The sequence below is a fragment of the Nymphaea colorata genome, chromosome 1, assembly GCF_008831285.2.
Source record: "Nymphaea colorata isolate Beijing-Zhang1983 chromosome 1, ASM883128v2, whole genome shotgun sequence".
Taxonomy (NCBI): Eukaryota; Viridiplantae; Streptophyta; class Magnoliopsida; order Nymphaeales; family Nymphaeaceae; genus Nymphaea; species Nymphaea colorata.
In genome coordinates, this window is record NC_045138.2 from 36,323,921 (window position 1) to 36,348,282 (window position 24,362).

At 39.8% G+C, this 24,362-nt stretch overlaps 4 protein-coding genes across 8 annotated transcripts; 3 read left to right on the forward strand and 1 right to left on the reverse strand.

The window, feature by feature from the left end:
- Nucleotides 1-680: 680 nt before the first annotated feature.
- Nucleotides 681-14,626, forward strand: LOC116253604 (protein EMBRYO SAC DEVELOPMENT ARREST 30). Of its 2 annotated transcripts, XM_031628516.2 has the most exons (11): nt 681-1,029; nt 1,774-2,013; nt 2,114-2,198; nt 7,713-7,780; nt 7,855-7,943; nt 8,034-8,277; nt 9,272-9,384; nt 9,575-9,665; nt 10,560-10,688; nt 12,047-12,600; nt 13,527-14,626. In XM_031628516.2, the coding sequence occupies exons 2-11, from the start codon at nt 1,843-1,845 to the stop codon at nt 13,972-13,974; spliced, it is 1,992 nt and encodes a 663-aa protein (XP_031484376.1). In that variant the 5' UTR covers nt 681-1,029; nt 1,774-1,842; the 3' UTR covers nt 13,975-14,626. The 2 variants fall into 2 exon arrangements, with proteins under 2 accessions (XP_031484376.1, XP_031484383.1); XM_031628523.1 differs by lacking the exons at nt 681-1,029; nt 1,774-2,013 and adding an exon at nt 7,187-7,557.
- A 1,208-nt stretch (nt 14,627-15,834) lies between these two features.
- On the forward strand, nt 15,835-19,976 carry LOC116253614 (uncharacterized). Of its 4 annotated transcripts, none has more exons than XM_031628559.2 (6): nt 15,835-16,105; nt 16,222-16,354; nt 17,262-17,416; nt 17,863-18,070; nt 18,156-18,364; nt 18,462-19,976. In XM_031628559.2, the coding sequence occupies exons 1-6, from the start codon at nt 15,990-15,992 to the stop codon at nt 18,499-18,501; spliced, it is 861 nt and encodes a 286-aa protein (XP_031484419.1). In that variant the 5' UTR covers nt 15,835-15,989; the 3' UTR covers nt 18,502-19,976. The 4 variants fall into 4 exon arrangements, with proteins under 4 accessions (XP_031484419.1, XP_031484396.1, XP_031484403.1 ...); XM_031628536.2 differs by having other exon boundaries at nt 15,848-16,105; nt 17,172-17,416; XM_031628543.2 differs by having other exon boundaries at nt 15,848-16,105; nt 17,172-17,416; nt 18,551-19,976.
- On the forward strand, nt 18,584-19,987 carry LOC116246501 (pentatricopeptide repeat-containing protein At4g21065-like). The gene has a single exon (XM_031618413.1). It carries the CDS (start codon nt 18,584-18,586, stop codon nt 19,985-19,987), a length of 1,404 nt encoding a protein of 467 aa, XP_031474273.1.
- Nucleotides 19,988-20,129: 142 nt separating this feature from the next.
- LOC116253635 (leucine-rich repeat protein 1-like) lies at nt 20,130-24,362 on the reverse strand. The gene is made up of 6 exons (XM_031628570.2): nt 23,929-24,362; nt 21,957-22,028; nt 21,406-21,549; nt 21,181-21,252; nt 21,017-21,088; nt 20,130-20,470 (listed from the first exon to the last, which is right to left on the reverse strand). The coding sequence occupies exons 1-6, from the start codon at nt 24,129-24,131 to the stop codon at nt 20,401-20,403; spliced, it is 633 nt and encodes a 210-aa protein (XP_031484430.1). The 5' UTR covers nt 24,132-24,362; the 3' UTR covers nt 20,130-20,400.

Below are 24,362 nucleotides of genomic sequence, written 5' to 3' on the forward strand. Positions count from 1 at the left end.
TCTTTGTCTTAGATTTGGGAAAAAAAAAAAAAAAACATTTGATTCAAACAATAGATGTAGGTTTGTTGTTGAAATTCATGGATCTAAAATCTTTCAACTTAAGATCTCAGGATTCCAGATCCCTCCATCTGATATCTAAACACACAAAATATATAAATATCCTTCACTTGGATTTTCTGTTTTCCATCAAACACGGATTTTATGGGGTCTGGTGAAATACGGATTGTAAAAGCACCACCCACAACTTAAGCTTAGTTTTTGTTCCCCATGAGGTCAATATTTAAATACCTTCAGATATTTCATCAACGTAATTAAGAATATGTTTTTCAGGAAAATTCTCCCCTAAATGACTGCATATAAAGGATTAAGAAAAAAGCAAAAGTATATTTTTTCTTACAATAAAAAATGGAAAATAACGGGATATTTCCGTAGCTGCTGATAATAACAAATAACGGGATATAGTCCGAGGTCTTCTATCCGATCTGGGCTTTGACCGGAGAGACTAAACCGAGCCGAGCCGAGCCAACGGAGTTCGGCTTGCCGTAACTATTCTTAATATTTTAACGTCGTTTAACCTAATCGCCGTTTACTTTAACCCCGTAACGGTTAAAACGCAGAGTAGGACGAAAACACCACGAACTTTTGTTTACGCAAATTCATAGCCTTACTAGTCTTCACTCTTCCGTTTCTCAAGATCTCAGGGACAAAATTGAATAACAAAAAATCGCTCCTTACGCTTCTGCTGGAAGGTGAAAGGTCGTTCTCTCCTCCCGCCGACTCTCTCTCTTTCGCTCTGGCGAGAAAACGAGTGCTGGGAGCAGTCCTGAGGCATTATTTTATCTCCTTCGGATCGAGCATCCGGTTTCTTGGCCACCCACAAACGCGAAGATCTGCTATACTGGAGGGAGATTGAGGAAAAGTAAAGAATCAGGCGAAATTGGTTTCCGGATCTCCGGTTTCTTGCGCAGGACGATCACCGGAGCATGCCATGGTTCCTCACCTTCTATCTGCAAGCGAATCGTTAGATGTGTATGCTTTTCTTTTAGCTTGTGTATATTTTTGGCTCTCTTATCCGCAATTTCTTTCATGATGTCGCATTTTCTCAGTGAATTTTATAGTGATAAGAGAGTTATTGCTCTACCCATCTATTCTTTCCCGCTCTTCTTCCGTACTTTCTCATAGTTTCCTGGTTCCATCCATCCAGGTTATGCATTTTTTGATGGTTCTCAAATATATGCATGGTGGTGTCCTTTATATAGTTGTTCTGTGATGTAATAACGATTCTGTCCATTAGTGGGTTTTGGATGGTGTTCCTTACATGTCCGAGTTTGAAGCTATTCTTGGTCCGACTCAGTGTGATGGGGGTTTGAATAACTGAACATTTTCCAGTTGATTTCGAATGAAATAGTGCATGGAAACTATCTTTGTAAATTTTGAAGTGAATTCACGGATGGTATATTGCATAATGTGCTTGTGAAAAGCCGTATAAAAATTATACTTTTTTGTTGTTGGAAAGCGTGTTTAACGATTTTTAGGTTGAGCTGGTAGAGACCTACATTTATTGGGTAGGGAAGGGGCGAGGGGAATGAATCTTTCGTCTTTGGGGGGTTCAAACTTCAAACTATTTGTTGCACTTTATTCAGAATTTGTGGTTGTTTTTTATGACTTATCTTCTCATGACAACATGTTTTGTAACTTGTGATAACCCTTTGTGCAGCTTCTCAGTGGTGACTTGATGAGCTCCGTTTGTGCACTTTCTGTTTTGTAATGCAGGGGATATGTACCCGTTCTTTGTTCTCGGAAATGCATGCTGTAATAACGTGTATCTCCTGACCTGTTGAGATGTTATTCAAATCGAAGATCAAATGGGCAGCGCTCATCGGATTCACATTATCAATATTTTCTCTACTGGTCCACCTGCTTCTTGCTAAATATTCCGGTGGGAACCTATTTCATTATCGTGAATCGTCAATTTTTTTTACACGAGATCGCGTCCTCAGCTTTAGGGGGCAGGTATAGTTGAAGTATAATTCTTGCTTCTCTTGCTGTACTATTGACTGGATGGTTGAGAGTCAATACAGGCATAACATGTAAATGGTTATCATCATTTCAGAGTTCTCGATACAGAAGGTTATGGGGCACTACGAGAACCTTGGAGTCCTTGCTGCCATATGCAAGCCCACGAGTCAAGTATCCAGGTAACGCTTCTCTTTAAGCTTGCATCCTTCAAGCTCTTTACATTTGAATGTTGTTTATCTACTTAACGGTCTTGTGATTTTGTATCATGACGAATAGCTGTTCCTACAGCTTCATGCCGTTTTTGAGGTTTTGGGGGAATTTTCCTACTTTAGATCTATACCTATCTGTTGTTATACTTTTGCATTTGAAATCTAGCATGCTGTATGCTGTATATTCACATCGAGCTTGGGATGGATTTTATGGCTATTGTTTTAAGCTCACTCATATTTTGGTATTCATATAAAGATATATTTGAGGTCATCTCATTAGGTGCTTTAAGATTATTATTAGCATATGGGAATATCTTTTTATCTTTAAGGTATTCCCATGAAAATTTGTCCAATTTATGGAGTATATGCTGATATGAAGGGCTAGGGTAGGGTTAAAGCAGTTGGAAGAAAATGCATGCATCGACTGCTTCATCTCTGGGCGAGGGTTGTTGCTGGTGGGGATGATCCAGAACTTGAGGATTGGCTTGTGGCGAGTGTAGACCGGATTGGTGATGAACCAAAGGTGGTGTTTCCTGTTGAAGCTTATCAGAAAATGGAGGAGCCATATGTTTTGCTGCGGTGGCTAGGTTCTATGGTGGAAAATCAAATACGGGCATGGATTATAGGTATGTTTTTTCAGGCTTTATGGAAGCTTTGGGTGAATGTCAATTGCCCTAAATTTTCTGTCATTGGGAATGAGAGATTTTTGGTGAGGGTGGGTTCTAAGGGAGAGCTCACGGAGGTCCTGCGACGCATAAAATGGGTTGTTGGAGGCCGTTTTCTTATTGCCAGTCGATGGAAGCCAGGTTATGAACTACGCCTAGATGAGGAAGAGTTGGTCCCTTTATGGCGGATGAATGTACTCTACACAGGGGAGAAGCTTAGATTAGCACGGTTGTGCATAGAAGTGCCTTTCAGCTTTAAACCGGTGGCCAAAATCAAGCTTGAAGTCATGGAGTCCAAGATGCTATTTCAGGAAGTGCTCTATGAGTCTAAGGTTAGATTTTGTCGTGCGTGTGGCACTACCTCGCACTATGAGGATGCTTGTAAGAATAAGGGAAACTTTGAAAGCAAAACTGCAGAGGACAAGCCTTGGCATAAGGTTTTGGTGGTTAAGAAAGCCAGAGGAGGTTTCCGAAGAAGTGAGTCTGGTGGAGGGGAGTTTCATGCTAACAGATTTGCAGCGATTAGCCACCAACTTGAAAAGGTTGAAGGGCGAAGAGTCGAGCCTGTTCAACATCTAGAAGCTGGTCCGTCTCGCCCTGATGGAGACAGGGGTGCAAACTCTAGACAGCAGATGGATGGAAAGAAGGCTGGTGATAATGAGTGTAAGAAGTACAATAAAAGAGGGATGAAGGGGGAGAAGAATGCTAGTTTTGGCCAGGGAGAGGAAAAGAAGGTTGATGATACTGGGAATTGGCAGAGTAATCTTTTTTCAATATTAAAGAGACGGCTGTAGAGAGCATTGGTGAGCAGGAAGGCCCATCCGGGTTCATGTTCACAGCTGGGTCCGAAGACTCATTCTCCGGCGCTATGCTTATGAAGAAAGGGGCTAACTATGTATCGGTTTTTGAAGGTAGTCAAGTGGAGATTTCAAATGAAAGGAAAAGATGGACTAGGAAGTATAGTGGACATATAGTATGTACATAGTGTGCAGATCCTTGAAATGTGCACTGCTTATTTGAAGGAGGTCCTAGCTAAGGATGAAGTGCAAGAATGTTTGTTTGAAGACATTGATAACAGAGTGAGGGTCACAAAATCTAAAAATGAGGAGCGTCTTTAGCCTGTCTCAGAGGAGGAGGTGTGTCTACAACAGTGTGGAGTTTAGATAAGGACATTGCAGTTGATCAGGATGGATTCCCTAACTACTTATATCAGGAGTGTTGGGCGATGGTGAAGGCTGATGTTGTGATTGCTATGCAAGAATTTTTCTTGTTTGGAAAAATGGTTAAGAGTATTAATGAAACTATGATATGTCTCATCCCTAAAGAAGAAAATTCCAAGAACGTTGAAGATTTCAGACCCATTTCCTTAGGGAACACTATATATATTAAGATTATCGCGAAGGTTATTGTGAATAGGTTGAAGGGCACCTTGAGCCGTATTATTAATGTTAACCAAGCAGCCTTTTCGAAAGGGAGACATATCCTTGATAACATCATGTGGGTTAATGAGATCATTAATTATGAGGAGTTCTGGGACAAAGGAGGCTGTTGTCTTAAGCTTAATTTGATGAAAGCTTATGAGAGTGTTTTCTGGGCTTTCTTAGCAATAATATGCAGTTTTTGGGGTTTCATTCTAGATGGATTGATAGAATCATGAAGTGTGTAACTTCACTGTCTTATGAGATTCTTGTGAATGGTAGGATGGGAGAGAAGTTTGATGGGAGACGTGGCTGCGACAAGGTGATCCCTTGTCCCCCTATCTTTTTCTCATTTTTATTGAAATGTTCAATAGATGCCTCATTAAAGAACCAATTATCAAAAATATCTTTGTCCCTAAAATTTGTCGCGTGAGGCCTAATGGTTGCATTATGTTGTTTGCCAATGATGTGATAATGGTGGTTAAGGCCTCAAATAGAACTATTAGTACAATAGAAGCTATTTTGCAGGACTTTGAATGCTTTGCTGGTATAAAGGTGAACAAGCACAAGTTTGAGATTTTTGCTAGAACCACAGTCGACTGCCACGTGGAAAATTCAGAGTATTTTACAATGGTCATTTGGGGATCTTCCCTCAGAGTATCTTGGGTTACCACTGTTCTTGGGGAGTCTTACAGAAGATCTTTGCTTGCCGCTCCTCACTAAGGTGGAGAAGAGGTTGGATGGATGGAAAGCTTAGATCTTGTCCTACGCGGGCCGGCTATGCCTCATCCGGTATGTGTTCATGACTTTGCCTTACTATTGGATGATGACCTTTAGATTGTCTAAGGTCGTATTAAGGAGAATCGAACAAACTTGTATTAAGTTCTTGTGGAATGAGGAAAGAGGGGTTGGGATAAGAAGGCTTGAGGAAGTGAACAGAGCGATGCTCGCCAGCAGTTGTAGTCGTCTTTTGACCAGTGAGGATCCTTGGGCGAACATGTTTAAGGAAAAATATTTGATCTCTCATAGTCTTTGGACACTCAAAAGATCTCCTAAACAAAGCTGGGGCTGGAAAGGATTGCATTGGGGATGGGGCTGGATTTAAAACAAAGTTGAGTGGAAAGTAGGAAATGGAGAATGGATCAGGTTTTGGATTGACCGATGGCTACGGCAAGTCCTCCTCCATAGGGTCAATGGGAATGGATACGTGCTATGTCACATGAGTGCATGGTGCGGGTGCGATGTGAGTGCGGGTGTAGGTGCTGGTGCGATGTATCCCAAAAAATTTGGGTGCGAGGGTGTATATATACAATATATTTATTATATATATATATATATAAATGTATGTATTCGTAATGTATATAATTTTAGCTTGTTTCTTAGCTTAATCTATCATTTCTTTTTACTTTTATTACTATACATAAAGAAAAAAGGGGCATGGAGAAGAAAAAAAAAGAATGAAAAATATTTTGAACTTGCATAAGAAAGAACGATTGGGGTCTGTGTTGGTGCTACACCAGTACCAGCATCAGCACCAACGTCGTGTCGACACGGGTGCCACCCCTTTTTTGAAGAGTCCGTGTGACATAGGATACGTGATGATTTGTAGTGATTTTAAAAACAATATTCAAGAGCAACTTTGTGTTAACTAGTCCCTTGCTATTGCTATGCATCTTGGAGTGTCCGTTGCTAACATTAGGCTACGTGATGCCGAGGACACGTTGGTTTGGAGTGATGGTGGCAATGAGAGCTTCAAGGCATGAGAGATTATCAAGAAGTATAGAGTCTAGGGTACTAGAGAATGGTGGCAGAAGAAACTATGGACTAGCCAAGCCCCATCCATGTTGGCATTCCTACATTGCTTGTGAAGGTACGCTCCCCACCCTTGATAGGATCGAGAAGGCTGGTGTTCAGCTATCTAACCACTGTTCTTTGTGCCAATGTGCTGAGGATACAAATGTCCATGTCTTCATAAAATGTAAGTTAGCAAAGGAAGTTTGGAGGTATATTGCTGCAAAGTTTGGTAGAGTTAAATTCCTCCAAGGTGAGATTGTACATGAGTTTAAGAGATGGCTGCAAGCAAAGATCTTGGGGAAGTGGATGGATCAGTGCTAGAGGATGTCCTTCTTAATTGTCTACTAGAACATGTGGCGTCTCAAGAACAAATGCTTCCATGACAGTATTGAAACCTCATTAAGTTCAAGAAAGAGGTTTGGAGGAGCTGCATGGATAGCTTTTCTTCTGTCAAGTGGCCTCCTGAGACAGAAATTAAACTGAGAATTTGGATGGAAACTGGGTTTTATTGTGAAGACACCATCAGCTCGGTTAGAAATGGCTGGTTAATCAACATTGCTAGAGCCAATACCAGGCATGGACCGAAAATTGCAGGCTTGAGCTATGCGGTTAATGGGCAACTGGGTTGTGTGGTGATTGTTAAGGATCGTGGAAAGATTCACGAAGGAGAAATGGAAGTTTTGGAGCGCATTCTCAGATTCCATAAGGAACATGGTGGCGACTATGCTATCATTTCCCCTATCAAAGATTGGGTAAAGAAAATTAGACAAATGCAGGTTGGAGCAGGTGTTTTGATCAAGTTCAGGTGAGAATTTATGTGGAGCAGGGTGCTGCTACAGTTGACAAGGATCATGCCAATGACCTTCACGACTATTTCGCTGACTTGAATATGTAAATACATAGCTTGTAGGCTATGTTCTATAAAAAATTTTTTGGTGAAGGGTTGGGCCAATCCTTTTGTGCTTATTGTTAAGGTCTTTTTCTGGCCTTCCCTTGTATATAATTATTTTGTTGAAATAAAGGTAGGAGGCCTAACCCCCAAGCAAGCTCTTTACTTCAATTGCTTCATCTCTTTCTTCAGATGGACGAGCCACTCACCCTAGTTCGACATAGTGAGCATACCGTACCTACCAATGGAGCCAAGGGAGGACTGGTCAACAAATCATGTGTTTCTTTGACGCCAAACATAGCAGTGAAACCATTCCCCTGTTTGTTGCTCAGGAAGAAGGTCCTTTCTCCAATTTATTCTCATCCATTGAATGAAAACAACTGGAGGTGGGGAAAGGGAAGTGGAACAGGAAGTGCACACTTAATTATATGTGTATGTAATATAATATTTTCAGGGTACCAAGGAATCAAACAAACTAAATGCAGTGAAATACTTGTTGCTAATTTCTGAGTTTGCGATATGGTTTACTAGTAGCGGTGGGAACAACTGATATTTTTGTTAAGGTAGCCCTGTTTTCTGTATTTGTTATTCTTCTTTACATCCATTAAACTTGTCGATTTACTAGAACGTGTGCTGTCACTGCCACTTCGTTGAGATATATTTGCTTAAAATTTATTGTTCATCCATTTTGTCCTTATTTTTGAAATGATTGTGGCAGGTCCTCCTAAGCAAAATGGTTTCATTTTTGTTAAGATATATGGTGGATTTGAGAAGATAAGATCTTCGGTAAGATTTGCATCTATAAGGCCATTGTTCCGTGAAGCAGATTGTGGACTGATATTTGCTTTTTAATGTGCTAGATTTGTGATGTTGTTGTTGTCGCAAGGATGCTAAATGCGACACTTGTTATTCCAGAGATACAAGAGAGTACCCGTTCAAGAGGGATCAGGTTTTGTGGCCTATAGTTTTTGGTTTATTTTCTCTTCTGATCTTGTCTGCTTTGTAAATTGGTCCCCCATTTCTTTTCAACTTTTTGCAGTTATAAGTTCAAGAGCTTTTCATATATTTACGATGAGGATCGTTTCACATCAGCACTTGCAAAGGATGTTGTTGTTGTGAAAAGCCTACCTAATGACATGAAGGATGCAATGAAAAAAATGAAATACCCCACAATTTCACCACCACGATCGGCTCGTCCAAATTTTTACAGGAATGAGGTTTTGCCAAAATTGAAGGAAATGAAAGTTGTCAAGCTTGTGATATACGATGGAGGATGCCTTCAGGTAAAAAAGCATCTTTGCTGGGCCTTTAACTTCTCCTGATAAAGCCTCTCGGTAGTAGGTGAATTAGATGGAAGTACAGGTCAAAGCCTTGAGGGGAAAGATTTCTTATTCAGAATCTGCAAGGATGATTGACCTTGAAAATAAGTATATTGTCCTCTTAAAAGATCAAATGCGTCTGTGCTTGGTCTTTGTCAGGAGCCATGCATGGAAAGTTGGAAATGTTCTACTAGAGTTCTCTCTCAAAGTTTTATGTTTGATAGCTAAGTAACTCAGACTCTTCAAAACAGGTGTGGCAATCAATTTGATTTCTTTTTTATTGAATGACTGATAGAATTAAAGCTTTTTAATTTTTAATTTTTTTGTTGTTTGTGGCCAATTTTTATATATACACACACACAGACATGCACGCACAAAATATGTCAGATTCATGAAATTTGAAAAGTTAATTTGGATATAGTATAATCTACCTGAGCTTTTCAACGTCTAGTGTATTGATGGAGGTGTGTGAAATAGTGATTATCCATCTTATTAATGACGGCATTCATTCACATAAATTGAACTCATTTTATGCCGATGTTTTCCTAAGAATCAGTTCAAGTTGTTCATGTTTTTAAAGATTTTCTTCTAAAGGATAAAAAACCCATTATTTATTAATCTTTTAGTAATACCGATATGAATGCTATCAACCCATTTGGTTGATGCCTTAAATTCTACCGCAGTATTGATGGGTATGAAACTATGAATTCCATCTCATCTAGGTATAGGGTAAATATGATGCACGTTACTGATACGAGTTTATGCGAGCTGGAACTAGGAAGATTACTGATCTTCTGCAGGTTTTGGTTGCAAATTTTAGCTGCATCATTGTCCTGTGATAGACTTCTGTGATGAAATTTAAAATGGTCAATCTCTGGTGCATGGGCCATGTAGTCGCATGGTCTGATGAGCCATTATTTTGGTATATTGACTGGTCATGGCTTATTATTTTTTGCAGTCCATTCTTCCAGAAAGAATGGCAGAGTATCAAAGGCTTAGATGCCGAGTGGCATTCCATGCACTTCGTTTCCGTTCTGAGATTGAAGACCTTGGACGTCGGTTGGTGCAGAGGTAATAATCTAAAAATGTACATATATTAGTATTGGGATTTGTGAAGTCTTTTCTGTTAATCAAGCTGATAAAGATTGTGGTTATGTGAATGAAGGGCTAGTGTATGTGATTTATGGTTCGACAAAGAATTGGTTATGTACCTTTATTATTCTATTTGTTGCTTACCTGTTAAACTACATTTTCTTTTCAGGTTACGAGCTTCAGGGCAACCTTATCTGGCTTACCATAGTGGTCTAATTAGGGAAACACTAGCATACCATGGCTGTGCTGAACTTTTTCAGGTTAATTAGCATTTTTTTTTGTTTTTCACACACAAACATCTCTCTCTCTCTCTCTCTCTCTTTCTCTTTTGTCATAATGAAACTTCGATGGCATAAGCATTAGTGAAAGAATTGCTCCATGTTGTATATCTATTTTCATGTATGGATATGGTGAGTGGTCCATGAGGAAGCGTGGGTCTTGAAGAGAGGGTTAGGAGTCCATTGTCACAGAAAATGCATCTTATTTGAAAAAGGCGCGTATAATACGCCAAAACACAGTCAGCCGTATAAAACATGAAAAAATGCCAAAATTTAAAAACGTGAAAAAAGCGTGTATTATACGCGTTTTTTTCGTATTTTTTATGATTTTTTATTTTTTTTTATAATGTTCAGGATTTATTTAATGTTTTAAATTTTTTAAAAATTTGCCGAGATTTTCCGGAGATATTCCCGAGATATATAACTTTGCCGTATTATACTCAAGAAATTTCTCGCCGTATAATACCTGTACATGTTTTTTGTGATGATGGTTAGGACTTAGACTGATGGTGTACTGTGGTAGTGTGATGTTGGTGTAGAAACTTTAGTATATATCATATAATTTTTTGAATTGGTATTATGTAAGTGCTAATATGTGCCTTTAGTATGGTTAGATTAACTGAGCCCTGCTTTACATGTCATTCTGCAAAACTGGGTTGTGATGTTTAGTTGACGTTTTTATTTATATGGCTTTTATAATTTAAGATGTCCATACTGAACTCATACAGTATTCAACTGCTCAGATGATTAAATGTTAAGATCGTTTATGTGCATTCATCCCAGTAGGTTAGCTTGGTTCCGCATTACATGTCACTCTGTGACACGAGGTTATGATACTTAGTTGATGTTTTTCTTTGCCTGGTTTTGTTAATTTAGGATGTTCATACTGAGCTCATACAGTACCGAAGGGCTCAGATGATTAAACAGAAGATCGTTTTTGGGGAACGAACTATTGATTCACAAGTACCACGGAAAAATGGCTCTTGTCCCCTCATGCCAGAGGAGGTGAGTTCTATTAGACATTTGTTTTGCACGGGCTTCATTTGCAGCTTATTCTTTTCTGTTTGAGAGTTAGCACACAAAGAAGCTATTTACTCCACCAAGTTTTGTATGTAGCTACTTGAAATTCTTTGTACACTCTTGTTTACCAGATGAAACCTAAGTCAGTTGGAAAAACCAAGATTTCTACTAATTTTTTTAAAGATGTGATTGAACATATTCATGTTCTGGTTCTGAACCGTGTAACACAGGTGCAGGGTGTTTGCGGGTGTGAGTGCTGCATTCACCCCACCCCCCCCAAAAAAAAAAAAAGAAAAAAGAAAACATGGTTGTGGGTGGAGGGGGTGTATATATAGAATAAGTGAGCCACTACACAGGGCAACTTTTTTTTTTTTTTTTTTTTGCTCAGGAGGTGGTTGCTACCCCCGGATGCCACCGGGGACTGCCCCACGAAGCATCACCTAATGGCTAATACTTTATTTTTGCAACCCTTCATAAAACACACCACCTGTAACCATGCCTCTAGTCACTTAGCCAGAATCAAATTGTAGGAAAAGAACTTCTCCAAAGCACTCCTTTGATAAGAAGGGATCTGTTCCATCGAGTTTAGAATTTTTTTTGAAATTTTCAAAATAACATGCTTTATACTGCGTCTTTGATAGCTGTATAAAATGTTCTGCCTTCACTTGATTTTGGTCATGAGATCTTATTGCTGGTACTTTTTGTGTCATGGTGATGATGGATTTGCATATTACCATCTTGCTGTAATATTGCCTTCTCGAGGTGGACCTTTCTTCATTCTATTTTTTGTCCTTTTCAATGTTGAACATTTCCTGAATTTTCTTCCTAATGTTGGTTGCTTTGGTTGCTTTCTCAAAGGTCTGCTATTTTCAGGTGAATAGAAAAATAATTGCTGATGGTGAATTTCCTTGTTTATGGAAATATTAACCTGAAAGTTCTTGTGAAGAAGGCACAGCCAGAACTTCCAAAATAATTGTTACTCATTATGTTGAGCATGTGCCTGATTGTTGACTACCAAGTTTAGAGATCACCTTGTTGACAAGGTTTTAACCCTAATATACTTAGAAAGGAACACACTAAGACACGGTCAACTGTGCTTCTCATTGAAAAATACTGCCATCTTATGTACTATTTGAGAAATTGTATGTATCTCAACATTGAATAAGTCTTGCCTTCCAAGACAAGGTGAAAATTTTTTCGTTCTCTCCTGTTTTCTCTTTGTTCCACATGCAGTAAAACTGTATGGCATCTTTGGTCATTTTCAATTCTTCTAGAATTGCATTTTGATCATGCCATGAGCATAATTTTTCATGTTATAACGATTATGTTGCTCCCATCGGCAGGTTGGTATTCTTCTGCGAGCAATAGGATATCCCTCTGACACAATAATATATCTAGCTGGTGCAGAGGTATTTGGTGGTCAACGGGTGCTCATTCCATTTCGGACAATGTTCAACAACCTTGTTGATCGGTCTACTCTTTTGAGCAAGAAGGAACTGTTGGGCCTATTTGGTCCTGAAACAACTCTTCCATTAGATTTGCCACCACCAGTGCCTGAGGTCAGTAAAGAAAAACAACTACAGGAATGGAATAAAGCAGGACCTCGGCCCAGGCCTTTGCCTCCTCCTCCAGCAAGAAGAATATATGCACATGAGATGGAAGGATGGTATGGCTGGATTACCAGGAGACCAACAGAACCAGAACCGTCCCCAATAGATCTAAGAAAACAAGCACATCGGTTACTTTTGAATGCCCTTGATTATATAGTTTCTGTTGAAGCAGATGCCTTTTTTCCTGGATTTGATAATGATGGAAGCAACTGGCCTGACTTCGCAAGTCTGGTCATGGGCCATCGGCTGTATGAACTGGCAGCAGCTAAAACATATCGGCCGGACAGGTAACCGACCATCCTCCCTCAGTTTATTAGAATATCAATGAAATCATAACTGCTAGACATGTGATTGATGGTAACTATCACCCTCACGTTCTTGATTAGGCAAATAATGCTATTCAGTTTTTCCTAAAAGACCATCTTCAATTTCCGTAAATATAATCTTGTTTGATATGGGTTTTGGTGCTTGTGATGGAGTGGGGACCTGGGAGTTGGATAAAATTAATAAAACGCTTTTTTTTCGAGAAAAATGTGAAAAAAATGCGATAAATTAAATGGCCATTTAAAAAAAAAAAGAACGCATTTTTTGAAAAAATGTTAAAAACGAAAAAAACCATTTTTAATGCGTTTTTTTCACTTTTTTCAGTTTTTTTAATGCCAAACAGGTTTCTTTTCATTTTCTATTTTTTATTTGTTGCAAATCTACTTATCTTTTGATGTTTGTGTTATTAGTTTCTCACTTATTTTATTTTTCTCTAATTTTTAGTTTTTTTTTTAATTTTTAAAAATTTACCATATTTTTTCATTTTTTTCAAACTCGCCATATTATACCCGAGAAAAACCTTGCCGATTAAAACTCTGAGACGCTATTTGTGACTATGGAAGACACCCTTTATTTTAAGTTAGTCTCTTTTAAGACACAAACTATAGTCAGGTTCTGAAAGATTGCCTATCGCAAGGCCTAGTATAGGCTAGACCTACAGCAGGGTTGTGCTCTGAGCAGCCCCTTTTTTCCTTCTTCATTTTCTCGGAGACTTCCAAGTTTATTAGTAAGGTCATGGGAAACTGAGGAAGTAGATCTGACTATTTTCCTCAAACTGTATGCAGTCCTTTTTCACAAGTTGGCTTAAAATTGCCTTTATGTTTTTGGTTCTTAGAGTTCAAAACTGAGGAGCTGTTGCCTGTCTTTTCATGCACAAACTCACGTACAGGAAGGTGATGGGCAATCTAATTGACAGCATAAGGGAGCGCCTGTACACTCCTAAGTGGAACTGGACTCTTACTGTTCGAGAGCTTCTCAACCAGAGTGTAGGGGCAGATGGATTGATGCGGGAATCCTTAAGGGCAAAGCCAAGAAATTTTCTAGCATACCCCCTACCAGAGTGCTTGTGCAGTGCTGCTAAGTTAAGTGGAGACTCAAATCAAACTAGAGCTGCAGTTGACCAACTGTTACATGGCCAAGTGGATGAATGCCCTTCAAGGATGCTGCATGATCTGTTGACTGTTCGAGGTGCATATGGTGGCATGGAGGAAGCAGCGGATGAGAGAGAAACTTCAACTAATGATGAACTCGATGACCAACATGAACCTGAGGAAGACATCAAACCCGAAGTTGCTCGAATTTGGGAGCAGGATGAAGAGATGGATCCTGACGATTGAAGTTCTGCACCATGTTTTTCATACACGGATGACAGGCAGAGCTAAACCCAATTCAATACCATTGAATTCCTTGAGGTCATGATTTGGAATGAGGATGATTCAAATCTGTTGACCAGGAATGAGATTGTTTTGTCGATTGAACGGCTGAGCTTATGGCATCAATCTGGTCAGTCTTGCAAATATCTGAAGTTACTAATAATTTGTTGCCAGTATCATGGAAGCATCTATGTGGCCGAAGGCTTTCTTTTTAGAAGCTTATAGTTACACGTGTACATCTCATTCGTCGGAGCTGAAACACTCTTTAATAGTCTTTACACATGCATGGGCTTGATGTGAAATAACCCAGAAGATATTTCAGTACTATTCAGTTTTGCCCCAATTCATTCATTGATTCCACTTGTATAATTGGCTTCTTTTTCAGTAATATTGTTGGGTTACAGCAAGGTTTCTTCGAAGAGATTAGCTTCATTGATCGGCTGTGGATTATTTCATTCAATTCATCAAATTCTTGAGGATAGCTACGGCGACTGTGGAGAGAGCCTAGCTTGGGGATCCATGTATATGGTTTTTCCATGTGTTGTGCATCATGAATCTGTCTTTGTGACAGACAAAAAGTACTTGATTTTGGTAGAATAAATGTGCTTTCCTTTTTCCTGCTTGTTGCCATTTAAAACATTTTCTTATGCCGGTATGTAGGCTGTAGCTGTTGAAAAGTCTCGTTGGTTGTGAATTGAATATCAATTGGATTGGCACTTTCTTTCGTCTGAGGAGAACCAGCTTTTGATTGTGTTCGAATTTCTTAACAAGATGTAACCAGCTTTTGATTGTGTTCGAATTTCTTAACAAGATGTAATTAATACACGCAAATGCGCGCACACATGCACGAAAAAGCACACACAAACGCATGCACGAAAAAGCACACACAAACGCACGCACTATGCACGAAGAAACACACAGAAGCACGTATACACTCTTTCAGGACTTCCTGTAATCTTATATATTCCAAATCGGCCTATTCACATGGCATGGGGCTAATAAACCTGGGCATGTACTGCAGACTGCTACAGCTGATCTAAAAACCCTCTTGTTGCGTCCTGCATAGCTATTCCCATGCATTGTCGGATTTTGATATATTTCCGCTGAAACCAGTCCTGATTTGGCCATTACGGGACACGGTCGGCCGGAAAGAGAGCGGGAAATGAATATTAAGATGATGGGTCCAAGGATCGGATCTTGGTCACTATCTGTATCAGTCACAGCATGATATGCAATAGAGATAGACATTGGTAGCTCAGTCTAGGTTACTCGTGTTTTTGTCTTTTCAGTGATTGAATCAACGTTTATCATAGAGTTGCTCCAAGGAGTTTGATGTAGTTGGTTGGGGCTAGTGGTGCAAATTTTCTCTGATCAAGCAATCACGTCTCTCGCTGCGGGTGCGAATATTCTCGAATCGCAAAAAGAACACGTCATGGACATATTGCACATGCCAACAGTCATGTTGGTCAAGATTCAAACTAGAATGTAAGATGATGGTATCTTAAATTCAAGACATCGAGGTTGACAAAGAGAGCGTTAGCTAAGATGATAGCATAAATAATTTAACCAGGCTACCTGCTAAGATGAAGAAAAAGGCCGTCGTGAGCAACCGAGCGTCCATGCTTGCTGACTGCTTGGCTTTGGACATGCCTCTCGTTGTTCATCTCAAGTTCGATAGGTTTCACTTTTAAGCATTTTCATCTGGATCCCAGTTCGGTTCAGAACGCTGTTAGTCTAAAATAAGTTTGGATCACACATTTTTGCTTAAACTTGAACCCAATCCGACACGTTTACGTCCTCAAGAGGATCCGATCACAATCTCTCCCGTTTACCTCCCCCCAGATTGGACCAGGTTCGTGTTCTGGAGAGTCCAGTCTGTCCAGATCCATACACAGGAGGAACAAAGTGACGCCCGCGACCCTGAGAGAGAGAGAGAGAGAGAGAGAGAGAGATTTCCTATTTTTTCTGATCGGACGGCAATGAAGAGAGGGGTGCAGAGATGGGCGGTGAACATCGCCCGGTGGGATCCATCGGAAGCTCAGCTCCTGTTCTGCATCTTCCTTCTTCCTCCCCACGAGCGTCCTCCCATCACCAAGTAAACATCGTCCACAAGAATCCCCTCCTTCCTTACCTTCATCCAATTCCATGTCATCCCTGCAACAGTCTCTCCTATAACATTTGGGTTCTTTGTCTTTCTCTGGAATTTGGCAGGTTTCTGAATGTCGAAGACAAGAAAAGGGCAGTTGTGAGTCGAATGCTTCAATACATGCTAGTACATGAAGTGCTAGGAATTCCATTCAAGGAAATAACCATCGGCAGGACGATTGAAGGCAAACCATATTTGGTATTGGATTATTTGTCTTAGATGGAACTCATGGTTGATATTTTCATATTTGTTGTGCCAAATAAGGCTTTATGATAAGCTAGAGGTTTGAGATAATTGCTCCCATGATGTTTAAGTTCTTCACATAAAAAGTAGTGAACGTTTTTGTTCTTATGTTTATTGGTCGGATGCCTATGTATTTTCCGTATGCATTATATTAGGCTGGCGGTTTGATCCTTTCTAGATGGTTTAGCAGAAATCCAGAAATTGGATATTTTAGTCAATTTTGAATGTGTCAATCGGGTGGATGTTATGTCGAAGCGTTCTGGCAGGGAGCCTTTTGAATTTTTTTGGGGAAAAGAAGCAATTGAAAAAAGAACAATCAACTTGTACTCTTCAAATTCCGACTTAATGTTTTCGGGACAAATTGATGACCATAAGACTTAAATTCGAGATAACAAGCCTTTTCTAATGTTGTACGCATGTGCCTGCAATTTGTGACATATAAACATGCTGAAGTGTGCTTTCTCGCACACGTACGCACATGGGCCTCTCGCAGTTGTTAGCGTGCATCAAACTTCTTAATGGATTTCTGGACAGTAGTTATAGAGTCGGGTGAATTAGCAAGTATACCAAGAACTTCGTGTCTCAGATTGCCAGTTGAAGGTGCATATTTGATTCTATCCGTGTATAGAAGCTCCATTTATAGTGTTTGCAAATTCTGAATTTATAGGTCATTGTGCATCAGGAACAATAATCTTTCTACATCCTTCTAACAAATTGGTCCATTTCTTGCTAAGTAGCATACGAACATGCACGCTTTTTTACTTTGTTGCAGGAAAACAGTGGAGTGAAATTTGATTTTCCAAATTTTAACTTCAACACCTCTCATCATGGTGATTATGCTGTCATTGCTTCTGAACCACAGTGCCTTGTGGGTGTGGATGTAGTCTCCCTGGAAGTTCCTAAGAAGGAAAATGCCGTAGAATTTATCAAGCATTTCTCATCGTACTTTGCAACTTCAGAATGGAACAATATCATCAGTTCTGGCACTTCGATTGATATCTTGGTCGAGTTTCATAGGTACTGGCTTAAGAATAACACAATGGATGTCCATTTCCTGCATATGCTTTTCATCGAATTTTTTGTGCACACTAGTGGAAGCTAGTTGTATACGTGATTTATTCTTTCTTATCTTGATCATTTGAACAGAAATTTTGTGATGTGAATGTTTGATCAAACCACAGGACGTATTACGTATGCCTACTTGAACACTTGAATATATGTTTGTATCTTTTTTTCTTTTTCTTTTTCTGTTTTTTCATGCTTGCATTTTCACAACATTATCTTCGGTAGTCTTTCTTGTTGACTAAGAAAAAAGTTCTGTCCTGCTCCAGTATAAATCATGTTTTGTGTTGAGCAAAATCGAAGTAAGCAATTTGCTCGTCAGAAAAAAAAAGGCACAGTAAAGAATCTAGTTTGTTCTTGTTGAGCATGTGTTTGTGAACCATTAAATCGTGTTTTTTTAGGTATTGGTGTTTGAAGGAAGCATTCACAAAAGCCATAGGTGTGGGACTGGGATATAGCATTGGCAGATTGGAATTTCATCATACCAACTGGAATGATATACGTGTCCAAGTAGATGGGGAAGATTCAGATGATTGCCGCTTCTGGCTATCAGAGCTGGGGAAGCAAAATTGGGTCGGTCAACTACATTTGCAATATTTGCTGAAAAAGGTTTCTTTTCCTTGGAGAATGTGAAGAAATTTTCTGTTTTAGTTTGCTCAATTTTCTGAGAATTCGAATGCTTGGGTGTGTGCAGGTTTGTGTTGCAAGATGTCATCCAAAGAGAGCAGTACAAAGTTACAAAAGGACTTTGTGGCGAGTAGACTTTGATGAAGAAGAGCATAACCGTGCCCTTCTGCTTCCAAACAGAGAGTTTTTGTTGCTTCAAGTGGAGGATCTCATTCCCAAACATGAAAAAGAAGCGTATGAATCATTGAGAAAAAAATGTTCTGCGGCTTATGTCAGGTAGGAATCCTGTGCATGAGAGAGAGGGAGAGGGTATTCTCACCTGCCTCCTCCCTGGAAAGGCATAGTTAAGAAACTCTTAACATAAAAAATGCAGGTCCTTGCTGAAGGTGATTCGGAAACTCGCAACATTATGATTGGTTGTCATGAATTTCTCATTCTTGATTCTTTCTGGATAAAAATCAGCTTGTCAGGCGAATGAAGGAGATGCTCGGGGAAATGCCAAAAGGGTTTCGATTAGTGAAGCAGAAGTTCACCCTCAGGCAAATAAAGGAGATCCATGCTTGTCTTCTAGCGACAGGAAAATCTAGCAACAAGTTTCAGCAAACGAAAATTCTTGCACTCTACGCATCTTCTCCTTTGAACACCATGGCTTTTGCCGAGTTGGTCTTCTGTCAGATGGTAAAGCCAGACACCTTTTCAATCAACACGATGATAAAGGGCTACAATCTGCATTTCGACCCACAGAAAGCACTTCAGTTCTACTATCAAATGAGGAGAAGATCAATGGCTTCCGATAGTTTCACCATTGCATTTGTTCTTGAAGCAGTGACTGCTGCATTATTGATTAGGAATGGAAAAGGAATGCATGGGCAGATGATCAAGTTTGGTTTCGAAACATCCATTGTTTTAAAAACCAACTTGATCCAAATGTACGCCGATTGTGGTAGCATCGATGATGGCAGCAAAGTGTTTGATGAAATGCCTCGGAAGGACTTGATCTCATGGAGCACTATGATGGCTGCTTACGCAAGACTTGGCCGTGTTCGTGAGGCTCTGGCATTGTTGGAGGACATGAAGAGGAAAGAAATCACACCTAATGAGTACACAATGGTGCCCTTGTTGAGGGCATGTGCTCAAGCATGCGCCTTGACTCTAGGGGAGCATCTACATGCATACATAGGAAGAAGTCCTCAAATTAGGAGGGACACCCACTTGGGAAATGTTCTAGTCTACATGTACGCAGCCTGTGGTGCGTTGGACAAAGCAGTTAACGTTTTCAACGAGATTGAACAAAAGGATGTACTCTCTTGGAGCACCATGATCGGAGGGTTTGCAGTTCACGGCCACGGAGAGGAAGCTTTGAGTCTCTTTGCTCAAATGAAGTTCGCAGGAGTAAAACCAAACGATGCTACACTGGTAAGTGTACTGCAAGCCTGCAGTCATGCTGGCCTAGTTTCTGAGGGCCGGAAACATTTTGACCTAATGAAGAGTGAGTATGGCGTAAGTCCAAAGCTTGAGCACTACGGTTGCATGGTAGACATGCTTGGGCGTGCGGGGCTTTTGCCTGAGGCACACGAATTCATCAACAGCATGCCAATTCCACCCAATGCCATCATCTGGCGCACTTTGTTAGGTGCATGCAATGCACATGGGGACACGAAACTAGCAGAAATGGTATCAAAAACCCTTCAAGAGTCAGACTGTGATCATGTAGGGAATCATGTCCTCATGTCCAATATATACTGCAAAGCTGGAAGGTGGTTTGACGCCGAAAGAATAAGAAACATGATCAACCCAGTAACAAACAAGAAACTGCCAGGTGAAAGCTCAATAGAAGCAAGCAGCAATGTGAATGCTGAAATTGTAAATCCACCTCTTCATCTTAAAACTGAAGTGTGATAAAATCTTGTGATTAGGGTCCTTGGGCGTTCTCCCATTTCCTTATTTTAATAAACTCAGTCTTCATTTAGCCATAACATTGTGCAAGAGAAAAGGCAGATTATGTCGAAAGTAAAAAAAAAAAAAGAAGAAAACTTGAGACTTCTACTAATTCCCCCCACCATTTTATTGAATTTAAAGCAGTGTTCTCATGCCTACACCCAGTTGAGTTCAAACCCTTCCCCTTTATCTACAATCAGAACCAAACACCAATTCTACAAGCCCAAGTCATGTAGATTCAGTAGCTTTACATAGATGATATTCTTGGCTATCACCGTGATGTGCAGAGGGGTTTTCCTGCATATGTAGTTTTATAGCACTCAGCATCGACGAACAGTGGGCAGCAGATGCTATCAGCATCCAGCTTCCTCATTTCAGCAATTTGTGTCGTACACAACCAGACCCTGCAACTCTGGGCCCTCCAGGCGCGGGTTGTTCTCAAAGCTGCAAAAACATGAAAAGAAAAATCAGTAGAAGGTTATGATGAAGTTCAATGAATCAATTACCTGAATAAGAAACATGACGGATGGCCAAGAAATTCTCAAACTAAGTCTAAGGTGGTTACTAGGTCAAGTATCGGACCTTAATCCTACCGCTGTTAGGAAGAGAACCAATCATAGATAGCCTACTTATTCTTATCTAGGAGATGAACAACACACACAAGAAGTTATGTGCTCAGTGTGTAACCATGAAGTAATGTCAAATGAACGTGACAGATGACATATTTGTAAAATTTATTTCAGCTGCATCAGCTTTAACGAATTCTTCAATTTAAAATGATTTATTTATTTTGGAGTTGAAAGAAATTCAAAGAATGGCATGTTAAGTTACATGAAATAGCTCGATGCCTTCCTAAAAAGAGCAGAAGAAAATGAAAAAAATCAGAAAGATGGAAAGTCTATTTTTATTGGACACGTACATCTAAATTGATTGTAGCATTTAAACGAAAAGCCAAAAGTTTGACAACAAAATCACACGCAAAATACTCACTTGCTTAAGGGTATGTGCTCGAAAGGACCAGTTGTGGGAATAGTTCCACACAAGTTATTGCTAGAAACATCTCTGCAATTGAAAAAAATGGTCAAGGTATCAGTCCCATGTCCCAGCATCGAGTAGCAACAAACTTGACTTCATAGCAGCAGCCAGGAACTTACACAACTTTAAGGCTCCGAATACTGGCAAGCTCCCTAGGGATTCTTCCAGTCAGCTGGTTGTTGTTAAGACGCCTATGCAAAAATTTCCGAAATAAGTATGTGACCCATCGAAAGACAACCGACAGACTGAAGTGCTAATCAGAATAGATGAGACAGTTATCTGACGAATAACTAAGCCATTACTCATGACCACCAAATTGGGAAAAACAGGCCATTAGCACTCACAGGAACACAAGAGATTTCAATTTTCCCAGAGAGGGAGGAATAGTTCCAGAAATGTTGTTGTTGTATAAGTCCAAGCTCACAAGGCTCTTCAAATCACCCACTTCTGTAGGAATTGTCCCTTGAATGTTATTTTTATAAAGTTCCCTGCAACCAAAAAAGTAGTAAGCATAAGTCTAACCATGTCATCCAAGAAAGAATGCTCTTATCGAGTAACATGCCAGAAATGAATATCAATCATGATGGACATCCGACGCAGGTTAAACTATTAGTTTGGCAGGAAAAGAATTCTATGATTTTTGTAAATACTGATGGAAAGACAAATCAAAGTAAGCAATTCCACCAAGTCAACAAACAGACCATTCCAAGAAACTACGGAAAGATGGATGTCAAGAACTTCCACAGTAAAAAACGAGCTAGAAACAAATATACAACATTCAAAAACCAACCACAGAAGCACAAAGTTCAAGGTATGTTGAATCGGGTGAACAAAATGTCCGCCAAACAAGAACAGCAAAAATTGAAGGGGATCAAGCAGCAGAGAAAAGACTTACAAATATTGCAGATGCTCGAGCTTTCCAAGCTCAGGTACCAGATGACCAGAAAGGTTTGAGTTCCCCAAGTCCCTGGAGAAAAAAGTTAATGAAAATTAGACCAATAACCACTAGGAAATTGAAACATAAAGACCAATCATCTATTTCGTACACTATTTCAGCAAACAATCAACCACAAAAAAGCCACCAAATAACATAAGATGTATATTACAAATGTGAAAAGATTTATTGCGAAGGTGATACAAGTAAATGCACGTTCGAGACAAGGAATTGGATTAACAACCATGGCTATGATAGGAACACATAAATTGAAATTTTCTCCATTTTTTTGGTCAAATGCACTAGATCTACTGAACATGTAAAAACCAACATGCTTTACAACAATTTTTCAATAAAAATCATAAACCAACAAAAATCGAGCTGCTACCACTAGCTGAAGAGCAGGACGCATGTAGAAAGCACAAACTTTCATAAAAGCATTTTCACTACCAGGTAGACTATCACCCTGCCCCTTCTTACAATTTATGCACAAACAGGTGAAAACATGCCCACATGATATCAGAAAAGGAACATTATTCACCAGAACAGTTTGTTCCCAGTGCATCAAGCATAATATGAATAAACCATAAAGCAGTTATCACTTATCAGTAGAAATTCCAACCCCTTTCCAGGTTTCCCATTGATTTATTGCCCAAAACTAAAAAACATATAGGTGTAGAATAAGAATTAACTAAAATGGGTCATAAAAAGTTCTCAGTCGAAGCAAAATTAGTTTCTCATCTTCAAAGACACTACATACATCGTTAACTTCAAATAGTTGCGATGGCCTAACACAATTAAACTCAGATAGACCATACAGACATAAGGGCTATCAGCGATAATTCTTGTGATACCCAAATACGTAAAGCTAGATTTTAGATGATGAAGGGGTTAGCGATATATGAAAGCATTCCCAGGCCACTGATGAAGTATCATCCAGATGATGTTAAAGACCGTGAAATGGTCAAAATTTGAGGAAGCGCTCTCTAGAAGTAGCATGCTAAATCATTAGGATGATAATGTCCAGATAGGTTGAAAAAATTATTGGGCATTCCTCTCGTTTATGTCTCTGGAAATAATGGTCACAAGAACCAGAGTTGAGCAAACAACTCCAGGTAGTAGCAGATATTCACATATAACCAGCGCTGGTCCCGACGCCAGGCACCCAGAACAGTCCCGCCTAACAAGTATTTTGGTTGATGGAATTCCTAACAGCTCAGACGAGTAAAGAAGGCTACAAGCAACAGAAAGTGAAAGAAACAGACACTATCCTTTAAGACCACAACCAAAGATTGTCATTTAAACACATCTACCAACCAAGAGGGAAAAAAGACCATAACAAAAAATCAAATATTATCCAAAAGATTATACAAATAAATACTGCAGGATTCGAACCAAACTAGATAACCGCACAACCTTCCCAAGAAAAAAAAGCAGGAACAAACCAAGGATACCAGTTGTATGACCCTATCAGCACTTCAAAGGAAAAGGGGCATAGATCCTACTCTGGAAGAGGGAAGCTTATGTTCCTCATCCAATCCATACTCCGCAAGGACATAAAACTTTTTTCATTTTTCATATTGATTTTCACCGTCAAAAGGTCGGAAAAAGCAAAGGCTTACATGAAAAAGCAAGCATATTACGAACTAATAGTTACTTAAATTCCGGCTCTCTCCCTCCAACCCCACCCCCAAACCCAAAAGAAAAAAAAAAGAAAAAAAAAAGGAAAGCCCAAAAGAGAACAACAGGGAAGAGATTTTACGCCTACCAATTAAACAAAACAGGATTTCTGAAACACCCACCACCCAAAAAAAAGAAAAAATCAGTAGAAATCCATCAATGGTATATCTATTCTCCAAATGAAGCATTACTGATCAGGAAAAGAAACCCAAAAGCATAAAAACTAGGAGGGTCAAGTGGAAGGGAAGCATACACCCTAGTGACGCGGTTGTCCTGATTGCAGGTGATGTGGAACCAGGTGCAAGGGTTCACGAGCGTCGGATCCCAACTCTGCAAGACGTTGTCGGGGTCGGTCAAGCTCCTCCTTAGAGCATAAAGGGCGTCGCCTTCGGAATTCGAACAGGCGAGCGGAAGGAGAAACAGGAAGACGGTGCAGCACAGGACCAGCCTATCCATGACTCTTCCTCCCTACCAAGAGGAAGAAAGCCAAACTATATGGGCCTGTCGGATTTTGAGCTACGGAGAACGAGCGAGCGAGCGAGAGAGAGAGAGAGAGAGAGAGAGAGAGAGAGAGAGAGAGAGAGAAATGGTGAGGCAGGTCGAGGAGGCAAGTATGGGGGGGAGCTGGAAATTTGAAGACTTTGTTCTGTCCTGATCTGTTGGGTTGAGGGTTGGTGAAAGATAGAG

Coding starts and splice junctions, on each gene's coding strand:
- LOC116253604 (XM_031628516.2), top strand. CDS start 1,843: ATGTTATTCAAATCGAAGATCAAATGGGCAGCGCTCATCGGATTCACA. Junction 9,385..9,574: donor GGACGTCGGTTGGTGCAGAG/GTAATAATCTAA, acceptor TTTTCTTTTCAG/GTTACGAGCTTCAGGGCAAC. Junction 9,666..10,559: donor GCTGTGCTGAACTTTTTCAG/GTTAATTAGCAT, acceptor TTGTTAATTTAG/GATGTTCATACTGAGCTCAT.
- LOC116253614 (XM_031628536.2), top strand. CDS start 15,990: ATGAAGAGAGGGGTGCAGAGATGGGCGGTGAACATCGCCCGGTGGGAT. Junction 16,106..16,221: donor GAGCGTCCTCCCATCACCAA/GTAAACATCGTC, acceptor GGAATTTGGCAG/GTTTCTGAATGTCGAAGACA. Junction 18,365..18,461: donor TGTTCTGCGGCTTATGTCAG/GTAGGAATCCTG, acceptor TAAAAAATGCAG/GTCCTTGCTGAAGGTGATTC.
- LOC116246501 (XM_031618413.1), top strand. CDS start 18,584: ATGCCAAAAGGGTTTCGATTAGTGAAGCAGAAGTTCACCCTCAGGCAA.
- LOC116253635 (XM_031628570.2), bottom strand. CDS start 24,131: ATGGATAGGCTGGTCCTGTGCTGCACCGTCTTCCTGTTTCTCCTTCCG. Junction 21,550..21,956: donor CTCGAGCATCTGCAATATTT/GTAAGTCTTTTC, acceptor TTTTGGTTGCAG/GGAACTTTATAAAAATAACA. Junction 21,089..21,180: donor ATTCGGAGCCTTAAAGTTGT/GTAAGTTCCTGG, acceptor TTTCAATTGCAG/AGATGTTTCTAGCAATAACT.